This window comes from Armigeres subalbatus, chromosome 2 (assembly GCF_024139115.2).
Source record: "Armigeres subalbatus isolate Guangzhou_Male chromosome 2, GZ_Asu_2, whole genome shotgun sequence".
NCBI classification, from domain to species: domain Eukaryota; kingdom Metazoa; phylum Arthropoda; class Insecta; order Diptera; family Culicidae; genus Armigeres; species Armigeres subalbatus.
The window spans coordinates 444271463-444285911 of record NC_085140.1 but is presented as its reverse complement, the minus strand read 5'-3'; the positions used below and the strand labels follow the sequence as shown (position 1 = coordinate 444285911).

General features: G+C 39.0%; 1 protein-coding gene across 1 annotated transcript in view; it reads left to right on the top strand.

The window, feature by feature from the left end:
- The window catches only part of LOC134213684 (ATP-binding cassette sub-family G member 4), a 39948-nt gene extending 27952 nt beyond the window's left edge, over positions 1–11996 (top strand). The window contains exons 3-9 of the mRNA XM_062692956.1: positions 9572–9717; positions 9799–10037; positions 10104–10517; positions 10577–10677; positions 10736–10891; positions 11265–11470; positions 11530–11996. Of these exons, the coding sequence (XP_062548940.1) occupies positions 9572–9717; positions 9799–10037; positions 10104–10517; positions 10577–10677; positions 10736–10891; positions 11265–11470; positions 11530–11671 (1404 nt within the window). The 3' untranslated portion in view covers positions 11672–11996. The remainder of the gene's footprint in view (positions 1–9571; positions 9718–9798; positions 10038–10103; positions 10518–10576; positions 10678–10735; positions 10892–11264; positions 11471–11529) is intronic.
- Positions 11997–14449: the final 2453 nt, after the last annotated feature.

Sequence of the window (14449 nt, the reverse complement as noted above, 5' to 3'; positions counted from 1 at the left end):
CGATTATTTGAGCGTTTTATGTATGTATCGTGAAGAGGAGATGCAGAGCTTGATATTGGATATCACGCAAAATTAATATTTTGAAAATTTCCACTCCTTATGCCAGGAAAAGCAGAATTTCGCTACTGGGGGTCCACTATTGGGCATTTTACCCTATGTGATCATTTTTCAATGCTGTCATAGATGTTAAAAATTTATCGGCTGGAGAAATAGCACGTGGTTTAAAAGCATTCATCTTCAGAAGCCACCATGTGGCGGCCAAATTTTCAAAAATATCAAAGTAACTTTTTTCCTATTCTGCACATAAATGCATAAGAGTCCCACGTGATTTCCCATTAAAATCGAGATAAATCCAAAAAACGGCTATAAATCGCTTCTTCTTTATCAGTGTCATCAAAATATAAAAACAATGTTCCCCAAATTAAAAAAAACATTTCTTACACGACCTGCCCCATGTTCAAAATAAATGCATAACAGTCTCACAGAAGAATATGCAGATATTTCCTCATTTCGGTCACACAGAATAAGACAACGTCATGGCAAATCATTAACGAAGAACAACGTTTATTTTTCCAAGTTTATTTAATCCGTTTACTTAAAAGATTTTTGAAAAAAAATCAATAATTATTCATTTGTCCTCATCGGCATCAGACGTCTACTTATCTGCCAGAGTTTTGCAATATTCTTTCTTGTCCTCTTCAATTACTGGCAGAATCGCCTTCAATAATGCGGTTTTACGCTTTACATAAATCCCTCGCGGAAGCTGTTTGAAATGTAAATCTTGAGACAGATCGAAACCGGTAGACGACACCACTTTTCTTAGTGAATAGCATAACACTGTCCAACACAGCACCCATGTTCAACGAATCGCCGTACTTCAAAGCGTAGCTTCCTTTCTGGATTACAACCTGCTTCATTTTGTCCGTATAAGGCCGAGGATGGATATTTTTAGTGCGTTCTGAGATATCTGCAGCCGTGTTTTAAAAAAAATCTTGATGATGCATTTGAAACACTGTTACATTTTTCTCTGCACATTTCAACACATCCTTGAAATCTTCGAATCTTGAAATCTTTAGTTTTCATTTTCTTCTCGACAGCTGCGTGATAGCTATCAGTAGCCATGAAGGTCTGTCCCGTCTCAAAATATTTTAAAGTAATTTCCTGCTTTGAAAATCCTTATACATATCTGTCGCGGACAGATCGGAGGGAAGGTAGTAACGGTTGGGAGCGTGTTCTCGGCGATAATGCGATACTGTAGGACCATATGACTTAATATTCTTCTCTATGGCATCTCGTTTCTCCGTACTTCTTTTGTACTTTCCTCGCTGGGACTTTTTCAGCTGCTCATCTCAACACACTGATAAATTATGTTACTGTTGGGATGAAGTTCAGCTTGGCGTGTATATTATTTAAACCATGTGAAAAATATTCACTTACCCACAATGATCAGTATACCCCAGAGTTTACAAAAAAAAAAACTTCCGACATACTTTGAAAGAAAAATCATTAGAATCCCTTGTCATAAGACGAGTTAATACAATCCCATTGAATTCCACCACTTAATTGTATCTTGACAGATACGTATTTGGACCTCAACAGTAAGGCGGTCTTCAGTGTCTCGTACTTGACTCGACGTACGAGACACTAAAGACGGCCTTACTGTTGAGGTCGAAATACGTATCTGTCAAGATACAATTAAGTGGTGGAATTCAATGGGATTGTATTAACTCGTCTTATGACAAGTGAAGACATTCCACTAAAAAGCTCAAAATAATTTTCTTATCATTGGGATCCATCAATTGAAACACGAAAGTGTTACTTTTTCTCGGAAGGGTTAGGAAAATCTTTGGGTGGGAATAAATCATTGGTATCATCGCCAAATCCGGCAAAATCACCTTCTGACCGTGCGTCGTAATGCACCGTGTTGTCCTCATCCATCTCATTAGCTTCCTCGTCAGAACTATCACCGATATCACCATAAATTTGTAGTTATTCAAGGAACGACTTTTTCAACTTTAAACACGAGCACAGAAACTGACAGAATAATTATGACACGTGCAAGAACACCCGATGCATCACAGTAAGCACTGATACTGTAATGCATTTATTCACGTAAAATTAGGTGACTAATAAACGGATGTCAGTTTTACTCATATATTTCGGCGTTTTAATTAATAATGTTGGAAAAAAAAATAAAATGAAATGGAACACTATATGGTACAGTGTGTGGCGTCGTTAGGATGCGGAATCCCAAAACAAGAACTTTAATTAAAGAACCGTTGAAACTTTAATCGCGTTTTTCTCGATTGCTCGGTTTTGCTAGTGGGACTAATATGCATTTATGGGCAGTATAGGTATGGTTTTTTCATGAGCGTCACAATATAAAATAAAAGAAAAATATCAATTACAAAACACCGGTACAGATCCATTTAATTCGATTTTGCAAATACAATTAAAAAAATCTAATTGCTTATAAACCGCGTAAATCTCATGTTTCGCGTAAAAAAACTGGTTAGACCCCTAAACCGACGTAAAAAAAAGTAAAAAAAAAATTGCATTAAAAATGTTCAAGGAAAAAAACAGATTTTAAAATCCGCGTAAAAAAAACTGGTTAGATCCCAAAACCTACATAAAAAATCGAAAGTTTCCAGGAAAAACACTCACATTGGGGAACTGCTCCTGAATTCCATCTCATGGCTCCGATCTTCATTCCATCAAAAACAAAGCAATGAAAAGGTATTTGATTTATTTCTTATTTTTGTGATTTTTTTTTCTGCAGCGAGCACACATGTTCACAAAAAGAAGCGACGAAATTGATGCCGCATTTCCTTGTTTCGCGATGAGATGAATATATGTTCAGTGAGATGGAGATCGGAACGGTTCTCATATGTAGATATCAAAATCCGCGTAAAAAATCGTCACAGTCACAATAAGTGTAGAAATGTGAAGTATCATGAGAAAACCAAAACTATTCGAAGTTGGCGGCATTCGATTTTGTGCTACCATAAATGTTCCGAACCATTATATTGAGACTGGGAACACGACCTAGAACTAGAAAAACTTTAAGAGCGACACCTATTTTCAACCTTCCCCAAAGGCCTATACATGGCTATTATCTATAGTTCTCATGAGGTATCCTACAATCAAGCAATTTTGTTGAGATTCATGGGAACAGTATCTAAAATAGATCTTGTCCCTTTACCTACATGAGTTTCCAAAAGATTTTTTTTTAAATTTTAAATCCCCTATGCATTCATCAAGGAAATTCATAAAAACCACAAACTTAACACTAGTATAAAATATTTATATCCTGATTTTTTTTTTCCAAGTCAAGAAAACAGTTCTCGATTGTCGTTAGCATTTCTGTTAGAGGACTTTTTTGAGAGAAGTTAGATTGACTGTTTTATTCTTAGCTTCCGACCACTGCAATTCAACTTCTGCAAATGGATTCTTCCTGCCCAAAAAATCGCAATTAGGATAAATGATATATTTTGGACATGTACATATTTTGGACAAGCCTGAGCTTCTTCGATCAATTTTAGATAATGTGTAGGATTTTTTTTATCGAAAGTATGATCATTGCATACTTTTACCTCAACTCTAACGGCTCCTGATGAGAATTCACAAATCAACTATTATTTATCGTTAAAATTATCTAAAATGTAAAGCTATCTACCAAAGTGCCTGCTGGACGCCAGTATGCAGGAGAACATGCATTATAGGACTCTTCGTAACATGCACCTGAAACACGTTTAAATTGGTTCAAACGGCAATCTTGAGGTCCTGCGGCCAAAGTTTGATTGTAATTGAGATACTAACATATTCCAATCGCTTATCATAAACTTGAGACGGATGAAAAAGGAGTGACCAAAATGAAGTTATGTTTTTATGCATCAGACATTTATTGGTCACCCCATGTACAGTACATGGATGAACCATTAATTGCCAACTTTCAGGCTGTTTTCAATGATATCGATAAGATTGCGAAACAATGTTAATTTCTGGTTTAATCTATGTCAGTTAAGCAAATAAATGCATTTAAATGAATGTGGGTACTTGTAGGCAAGTCATACCATTGAGATCTGTAGGTGGCCATTTTTAAATAAGGAGAAAATGACTCTGTCCAAAATATATTCATTTTCCATGTCGAAATTATATATTTGATGTCCAAAAAGAAAATATTTCAGTTCGCAGAATATCACAGTTTACACCTAGTAAACGTAATTTACTCAAAAATTGGGTAATGGAGACACAAGACTAATCATAGGTTATGTATTTGGATGAACCTAGTGGTTTTTAATTGGTTTATACTATTCAATCTCGATATATTTTCTAATGAATGTCCTGCGCTTGTCCAAGATACATCATTTACCCTACTCGGAAGTATATTCAATAGAATATAAAGTTGCACAATGGTGGAATCAGATCTTAAACCATTGAGCTACTGAGACCTGGTAGCTCGTGATTGTAAAGAAGGAGCCAGATCAGACTAGTTGTGTAGAGCTGAATAGGGTAGAGACAGGCTGGTAGGAGAACTAAGCTCTCCCTGCTATTTATGATGGTTGTGTAGGGGGGGATGGTTACTTGAATTTCTAGAAAAACCAGGGGAAGTCCAACACAGTTCTAAAAGACAGAAACACCGTCTTCGACCAAGGGTCGTACGCAATGATTATTTAACATCTAGCATGAGACAACGGACAAAGACACATAACAACCAGTGGATCTGTGGTGAATTTGTCGATCACGAAAACTTCCTCCTTACCGGGCGGCGGTAAGCGAACCCACCCTTCGTAGCACATGCGTCTAGACGACTGCACGGCCACGAAGCCCACAAACAAGCCAAAGTTGTGCCGCCACCGACCTTCACAGGATTTTGTTTAATTAATTTCTTTTGTTTTGATTCAAAAGACAAAGCAAATTGTCTCCTCGTTTAAAATGAGATAGTGTTAAAATAGAATTATTCATAGTGTCAATGAAGGCGTTCTGGAGGCGTCCTGGAGGGCATTCCCGAGGCCAGCCAAAAATGCGTTCGTCCCGCATCCTACGTAATATCAGAATCGCAGCCTTCCCTCTAGAGGTCAGTGAGGTCGGACGGAATTTGGATAGATCCCGGGAAAGGACGTTATTCTTGGAAATCGAACCCACTATTGATTCCAAATTGATTAATTTCGTTAATTAATAATACAATGAACGTAACTATCCTAATGCCTCATTTTGTTTACGTGGATAAAGGTAAAGTGGATAGTTCAAAATGAAATTACTTAGAATTAAAAATCTCTAAGTTTGCTTTATTACTCTTGGATTGGCTTGGAATTCCTAATCAGAAAACAAAATTTCGAAGTGTGACGACATAAAATAGCACAATAGGCAAAAATGGTGACTACCGTTTTGACTAAATTCCGAGACTAAAATAAATACTCCCCCTAAACAATTAGAAAATTCCCATAAAAAAAAATAGAAAATTGCCAATAAAGAAATCAAGGTATGAGCAATAAATAAATATAAAATTTTCACAAATAAAACAAAATTTCCATAAACATTTAAAATTTTCCTCAAAACAAAAATAAATAAGCACTTTTAAAAACAAAATTTGCAATTATAAAAGAAGAATTTTCCATAAAAAAAAATAAAATAGTCTACGAAAAAAATACAAAATTTCCATAAATAATTCAATATTAGCAATAAAAAAATTTAAAAAAAATCCTCAAAATAAATATATTTTTCCATACAAAAAATAAAAATTTTCCACAAAATGATAAATAAAGAGCAATAAAAAAATAAGAAAATTTTCATAAAGAAATATAAAAAAGCAATCAAACTATGCTTTTTTTTCCATAGATGGCCCCTTTTTTAAACGCGTTTAAAGTTCATGTAAAATTTCATCAGCTTCATTGCTTTCTTGTATTTTTTTATGGAAATATTCTTATTTTTTTATTGCTCTTTTTTGATTATTTTGTAAATTTTTTTAAAATTTTTTATGGAAAAAAATATTTATATTGTGGAAAATTTTGTATTTTTTTATTGTTAATATTGATTTATTTATGGAAATATTTTTTTCGTGGAACATTTTCATTTCTTTATGGGAAATTCTTCTTTTATAACTGCTATTTTTGCTTTAAAAAGTGCTTATTTATTTTTGTTTTGTGGGAAATTCTTGATTGTGTATGGAAATTTTGTTTTATTTGTCGAAATTTCATATTTATTTAGGCCGATATTTATATTTATATTTATATTTATTTAGCCCCCCCCCCCCGTCGGATTTTTTTTCCGGTAAATAATATTTTGAGGGGCAACAAAATAAAATTCGGAAGATTTTGAGAATTTTGAAACCATTCTTTAACAAATCCGAGGAGTTTTTTGATTTTTTTCACTTTAACATTTATTTTTTATTACACCCCCCCCCCCTTTGACCTTTCGGAGACCAGTAGGAAAAAAAGTTAATTAAATATTTGTAACGGCCTTATTGCTCATACCCTGATTTCTTTATTGGTAATTTCCTAATAGTTTATGGAAAATTTCTAATTTTTAATGGAAATTTTATTTTGCTGCCAAATTCCGATAATGGCTCATATTACGAACACCGGCATTTTAGCGCCCCAGAACAAATTTTTCATCGGTATTCCTTACTGAGGATAAAGATTACAATCCTCTGCAGAAAGTTACACGAATAAAGATAAAATGGCCGTTTAAAAGCGAATGTTCGGAATATGAGTGATGTTCGGGATTTGAGTCGAAACGGTATTCATCGCGAGACAGAAAAGCGCAGGAATTCAACAATGTGGGAAACATACTTAATGTTATTTTCAATAATTTTTCGAACCAAAAAGTTAAGATCTACTGAGACTAATATGAGACAATTATGCGTGGAAGGGCAGTTAAGCGGTTAGGTGTTTTCAGGATTTACCGTCTTGATCGAGACATGTCAGTAGCTACTTCAATCTTCTTCTTCTTCAATGGCTCTACATTCGAACTGGAACTTAGTTGCATAAGTATGCATTGCATAAGTATGTATCTTGTGTGGCAAGTACAATGGATACCCTATGCCCAGGGTGTCGAGAATGTTTCCAACCCGAAAACATCCTAGACCGGACCGAGAATTGAACTCGCCATCTCCGGATTGGCTATCCGCCAATCGCCAAAACGCTTTTGCTCGCAAGGTTACTGGAGACCCCTAACTACATAAACCATTAATTAAAAAAAATCAAATTCAAAGTCAAACAAAAATGTTCATTCGCGCTATGCGTAACACTTGGTAGTACCCACCAGCTCTCCCACATTTTAGTATAACAAGGTATAAAACAAGTTGGACCACGCCCACCTCAAAATGCGTTATGTAATTTGTGAACAGACCCTTACCGTTACTCTGTTATTCCTACATCGATTGGGCGATGTTGTTGAACATGTTTGTGATAGTCCTTGACAGAGAGACAATAAAAAAGTTTCAATAAACGTCCATGTAGGTACCTTGGAATACCCGAGCTGGGGAAGCTTCAGAGTAGGGACATTTATTTATTTATTTACTTATTTCGCCATAGGAGGTCACCCCGGAAGAAGCCGTTTGATGATTAGGACTGGGATTCCATTTTCGCGGGAATCAACTTCCCGGGAAACGGGAAATTAAAATATTAATTTACTTACCGGGAAAAAAACAATTATGCAAAACTACATTCAAAATCGTGGCATGCATTTTGTTGTGATCTCAAGGGATTGACACTTGTTTGTACTTGTTGCTCGTTTGTTTAGGGATTGATGGACAATATACCTCAAATGATCAAAGAGTTGTTAAAAAGCTTGAGAACGTTTTCTGTTTAGTTCGAAAAGCGAAAATCTGCATTTGCCAAACAATCGCCATGTTATAAGCATAAGTTGGCGGAGTATCAGCATTTATACTCTGACTCAAAAGTGAGATCTGCAGTGTCAGGATAAGCTCTGCTAGGCACTATTTTATCATAATGTCCGTATTATTTTTTGATATGGGAGAAAAGAGGGCTTTGAGAGGTTTTGTTCTGTTATTGCCGGAGGGATTCTAACGTCAACCATTCTGAAACTCGGTCACACAGTTTTAGGTAATACAAACAATCTTCTGGTCAACTTTGAGCAAAATACTGTCATGAGCACTTGAGTACATTTTTTTACTCTGAAGGTCATAAAACAGATAAATAAAAATATTTATAAAAAAATGTTCCATTCGAAGGCAAACGAAAAGAACTTCTATACGAGCGCATTTTGATTGCAGCTTACAATTGTTTAGCATTTTCAGTTATAATTTTATTTCTTAATAACATGGGGCCTACACTTTGTAAACATGTTTTCATTGGGGGAACGGTGAGAAGACGTTAGTCAGAAATTGTCATTGATAAACCCAATTTAAAAAAAAATGATTAGAAAATATTTCAGTGTGTTGACTTCCCTGGAAATTAGGGAAACTAATGTACATACATCCTGGGAATCTGGGATCCTGGGAAATCGTTTCCCGAAATGGAAGCCCTAGTTAGGAGGACTTTTCTCCTATCATGTAATAAGTATAAAAACGTCGACACAACGTTCTGATACCTGTAATAATTAAAAAAGAAAACGAATGTTGGAAGGGCCTTTAAGATGGCAGAAAAACGGAATACTCTGCTGGTTCAGGTTGATTTAACTATTTCACTTAGAAAGTGTCTTCCAAATATTTGGCAATTTAGTCGCCCATTAACATGTCAGATAGTAACAACTTTCATAATCTAACTCAAAGCTATTACAGACAAATGATTCAACGCGTTGAATACTAACCTAATAGTTTAGTCGGCAGAGACCTGTCCAGCTGGAGACGAGCCAGCCTCGGGCTGAAAGTTCCGATAATAAAGACAAAAAAAAAGACCTGTGCAGGCCTTGGCTAAGACACTGCAATTCTGATAAGACTACATCAATGCCGCTTGTGCTGAGTGGCAGCCCAAGTTTCAAGTTTCAAAAGTTTCACCCAATATTTAGATATGGGAATAGGACCAATAGGTTTAAAACCCAAAGTCATCCAAGCTTTTTTGACGTAATACACAAACCCACTATTAATGTTAGATAGTCGTCGGCAAATCTTTTGGTACGGAAACCGACATTATTGCGTAGTCTTAATAGCGTATCCACAACGTATCTTCAACGAGATTTTACAAAAGTGGAGATAATACTCCCCCTAATACATACGTAGACACTCAATATCCCAATCCTCTGTACCATGTATTCTCATTTTCATTTTTGTCTTTGGGAGGCTGTAGTAACTTGGTTGACTTCCTGCAATCTGATATGATCCAAAGGGAGCTGCTGCTGATGAGGAGCTTCAGGCTCGGTAGGTTGTTCCAGTACCCGTTAATATTCCACTGTAAACAGATCTTAACTCGGAAGGTAGGGAGGAAACTGTTGAGGTAGCGAAGAATGATGGGAAAATTTGGGAGGATTTCTTATAAAAATTCATTAAATGTTCTTGTAGTAATTCGAACGAATTTCCTGGGAAATTACTGTCGAATTACTGTCACCAAATTTATTTTAAAGATAAGTCTATGAGCTGATCAATATTGTCAATTTTCCTCTCTTTCCACAGATCGAAGATATCCTCACGGTATTGGGTCTCTACGAACATCAGTACACCATCACTAGTCGGTTATCGGGTGGACAGAAAAAGCGACTATCAATAGCTCTCGAATTGATCAACAACCCCACAATCATGTTCTTGGATGAACCAACTACGTAAGTCTACCTTTTTTTGATAATGCTCAAATCTCATTGGTGTTTAACCTTTGGAAATTATTGCTCATTTGCCTTTCACAGTGGTCTCGACAGTTTCTCGTGCAACCAAGTGGTGGATCTCTTGAAGCAGCTTGCCAAACAAGGTCGCACCATTATTTGCACCATTCATCAGCCATCAGCCAAACTGTTCCAAGAGTTTGACCAAGTGTACGTCCTCTCCAGTGGCGAGTGTATGTACCAAGGCTGTACCACCAATTTGGTTCCCTTTCTCCAATCGGTGGAGATGCCCTGCCCGGTGTATCACAATCCCGCCGATTATGGTAAGACAGAAGCCAAAAATTGTCATTTGGTTTTTCTCCCTAATGTTTGTGTTTTGCATTCGACAGTGATCGAGTTGGCTTGCGGGGAGCACGGGATGGACAAAATTCAAACCATGGTGACAGAGATGGGGAACGGCGAGAGCACGGATTGGTTCGGTGACAAACGGAGGGTGCTCAAGTTGGAGCAGCTTCGGAAGAAGTACCCCCTGAAGAAGGTGATCGAGCAGCACGAGGACTTGACGGCGACGTCACAGTTACACCAACTACAGGTGCTGATGAAGAGAGGCATTATTAAGGGGAAACGGGATGCGACGCTGACGCACTTGCGAATCGGAGTCAACATCTGTATCGCTGCCATGCTTGGGTTTTTGTTCGTGGACGCCGGTAACGAGGGTTCGCGCGTGTTGGACAACTACAATTTGCTGTTCTCGATCTTGATGCACCACATGATGGCCACGATGATGTTGACGGTTTTGACGTGTAAGTGTCGACAGTGTAGGATTCTGAATTAAGACGTTTAAACATTTTTTTTTCAACAGTCCCCACAGAAATGGGAGTCCTCCTGAAAGAGCACTTCAACCGATGGTACTCGCTCAAAAGTTATTTTCTGTCAGTGAATTTACTCGATCTACCTCTATCGGTGAGCTTTGTGTGTAAGTTTATTGTGAGTCATTGCTCAAACTCATTTCTCTCGACAGTTCTTCTGCTGCTTGCTGTTTACATGCATAATTTACTTTATGAGTGGTCAACCGATGGAATTGTTCCGATTTGGGATGTTTTTCACGATCAGCTTCCTCATCGTGCTGATAGCGCAGAGCATTGGCCTTGCAATTGGGGCTTGGTTTAATGTGGTGGTAAGTGCTAGTTATTAAGTTTAGTTACATTTAGTTACATTCCAACTGAACTGTAAACATAATTCTCGTAGTTTTACCTTAACAAACTGGTGCATATTCCTTCCACCAGAAATTTCATTAACGTAGCAACACCTTCGAATGCTAACATCAACTGGATTGTTTGACATACTCACATTCAATCGATCCGATGCGATCAATCATTTGGTCAATAGTAAGCAAGGTTCGCGTTGGCAACCATCAAAACAAACCTGACGCTTACTACTAATCAGCTATCTCCATGACCTACACTTACTAGCAACACATTTCATATCATTGAATAGAATTCACAGACTTTACTCCTTGATTTATTATGATTGCTTTCGTTTTTCACCAGAACGGCACATTCCTCGGCCCGGTGCTGTCTATCCCGATGATGATGTTCGCCGGCTTCGGAGTTACCCTGCGCGATCTGCCCAGCTACCTCAAGTGGGGTTCACACATCTCCTATCTGCGGTACGGCTTGGAAGGCTACGTCAACGCGATCTACGGTGAGAATCGCGAGACCTTGGATTGCGAACTCAAACCATACTGCCACTACAGGTGAGATGTCGAAACTTTTGTTGGTTTAGAATTTCTTGAACATGTTTTTTGTATTGTAGGTACCCAGCTAAGTTCCTCTCGGAGATTTCGATGGAGGGTGACAAATTTTGGACCGATGTCTACGCCCTGACGGGGACGCTGGTGCTGGTTCGACTGTTGTGCTACTTTGCCCTCCGATGGAAGGTGATAGCCGTGCGATAGAGACGGAATGTTTCGATTCCTGCAAAGAAGACTTCCACCACGCTGTTTTTTGATATTTGCTAAAACCTGGGATAGCATTTTTGGTTCCATAGATATGTGGGATATAAGAAGGGGGGAAGGGGTTGTGCCAAAAAATAACCGATTTGCCAAAACTAGACGCGGAGATGCACAAAGTGGTTAGCTTGTATTGTGTAAATAGAGTATGACAACAATTCCAGATAAAGCTAGTGATATTTATTTGCGTAAGATAATTCTTCGTGGTTTGTATATTTTCTAGACCTCTAGTGCAATACTTTAATGTTGAAATATATTGATATAAATACAATGCTGTCTTTATTTCACGAGATAATACGATTTTTGAGTTGAAATCCTAATCGGGATGCGTCCAAGCATGTTATCGATCATTTAGTAACCTGCGTTCGATCATTTATTACGCATTGCAAGAAAAATTGATAGTCCTAGAAAATTCAAAGCGCCTCCAATGAATATTTTCCGGGTTTTTGATCAAAGGCAGCTAGCTAATGTTAAATTTGTGATGTTTTGCTTGTATATATTTATATATATGACATTTCTATATTCAGTTCAATGTGCAGAAAAACAAGGACGAAGGACTATACCTGAGATGCTCAACAATCCTTGCCTAAGTCGCTGCAAGTTGTGAAACTTGCCTAGGACGTGGTTAGGTTTTAACAGAGAGCTCTTGTAATTTTCGATAAAAAGCTTCTTGTATCAGCGGGGGGCATTTTCCGTTCAAAGCGCACTGGTCCAAATCGTAGGACTCTTAATAGGTCCGACACGATGGCCTCCCAGTGAGAAAGAAAGACTGTCCAGATTAGCCGCCGATAAAACCAATCATTATGAAAAAAAATTTTAGGGCTTGAAACTGTATGACATTCTTCTAAATTTGATATTTCTTTGATTAGCTGGCTTGAGCACTGAGCCACTACATATTAGGGACCAGTCCTATACACTTCGGGTTAGTTGATACCGACAGGATGCTGATGATCAGTCCTTACATATTATGTACGCGTGTAAACACGTCATTCAACTTTCTGGGCTTCATGACAGTTGCTTTGGTATCATGTTCAATCCAACGCACACTATGTATGATTTGTTCTATGCGGGGATTGCCTTCTGCGCGTTATTTCCGCGAAGCTATCCAAATTTTTCTTTTTCTCCGTTTTTTTTTTATTTATTTATTTTTTTTATTCAGACTTAGGCCGAAGTGGCCTGTGCGGTATATAAGAGTCTTCTCCATTCGGCTCGGTCCATGGCTACACGTTGCCAACCACGCAGTCTACGGAGGGTCCGCAAGTCATCTTCCATCTGATCGATCCACCTTGCCCGCTGCGCACCTCGCCTTCTTGTGCCCGTCGGATCGTTGTCGAGAGCAATTTTCACCGGGTTACTGTCCGACATTCTGGCTACGTGCCCGGCCCACCGCAGTCGTCCGATTTTCGCGGTGTGAACGATGGATGGTTCTCCCAACAGCTGATGCAACTCGTGGTTCATTCGCCTCCTCCACGTACCGTCCGCCATCTGCACCCCACCATAGATGGTACGCAGCACTTTCCTTTCGAAAACTCCAAGTGCGCGTTGAGAGGACCAACGAGCATCGTCCAGGTCTCGTGTCCGTAGAGGACTACCGGTCTAATGTGCGTTTTGTAGATTGTCAGTTTGTTACGGCGGCGAACTCTATTCGATCGAAGCGTCTTGCGGAGTCCAAAGTACGTACGATTTCCAGCCACTATGCGTCTCCGAATTTCTCTGCTGGTGTCATTTTCGGCAGTCACCAGTCAGCCCAAGTACACAAATTCTTCTACTACCTCGATTTCGTCACCACCGATGCAAACTCGCGGTGGGTGGCTTACATTGTCTTCTCTTGAACCTCTTCCTATCATATACTTTGTCTTCGACGTGTTGATGACTAGTCCGATCCGCTTAGCTTCCCTCTTCAGTCTGATGTAGGCTTCCTCCATCTTCTCAAAGTTACGTGCCATAATATCTATGTCGTCGGCGAAGCCAAATAGCTGGACGGACTTATTGAAAATTGTACAACTCGTGTTAATCCCTGCTCTTCGTATTACCCCTTCCAAAGCAATGTTGAATAGCAGACACGAAAGACCATCACCTTGCCGTAACCCTCTGCGGGTTTCGAAGGGACTCGAGAATGCCCCTGAAACTCGAACTACGCACATCACCTGATCCATCGTCGCCTTGATCAACCGTATCAGTTTATCCGGAAAACCGTGTTCGTGCATTAGCTGCCATAGCTGGTCCCGATCGATTGTATCATATGCGGCTTTGAAGTCGATGAATAGATGATGTGTGGGCACGTTGTATTCGCGGCATTTCTGCAGTACTTGGCGAATGGCGAACACCTGGTCCGTGGTGGACCGTTCACCCATAAAACCCGCCTGGTACTGCCCCACGAACTCCCTTGCAACTCCCTTGTGCTAGTTGACGGCATAAAATTTGGGAGAGTACCTTGTAGGCGGCGTTTAGCAATGTGATTGCGCGGTAGTTGCTGCAATCCAGCTTATCGCACTGTTTGTAAATGGGACATACGATACCTTCCATCCACTCCTGCAGCAAAACTTCCGCCTCCCAAATCTTGGTAATGACCCAGTGCAGCGCTCTAGCCAGTGCCTCACCACCGTGTTTAAATAGCTCTCCTGGTAGTTGGTCAACCCCAGGGGCTTTGTTGTTCTTCAGCCGGCCAATCTCCTCCTGGATTTCTTGGAGATCCGGAGCTGGTAGAATTATGTCCTGCGCGCG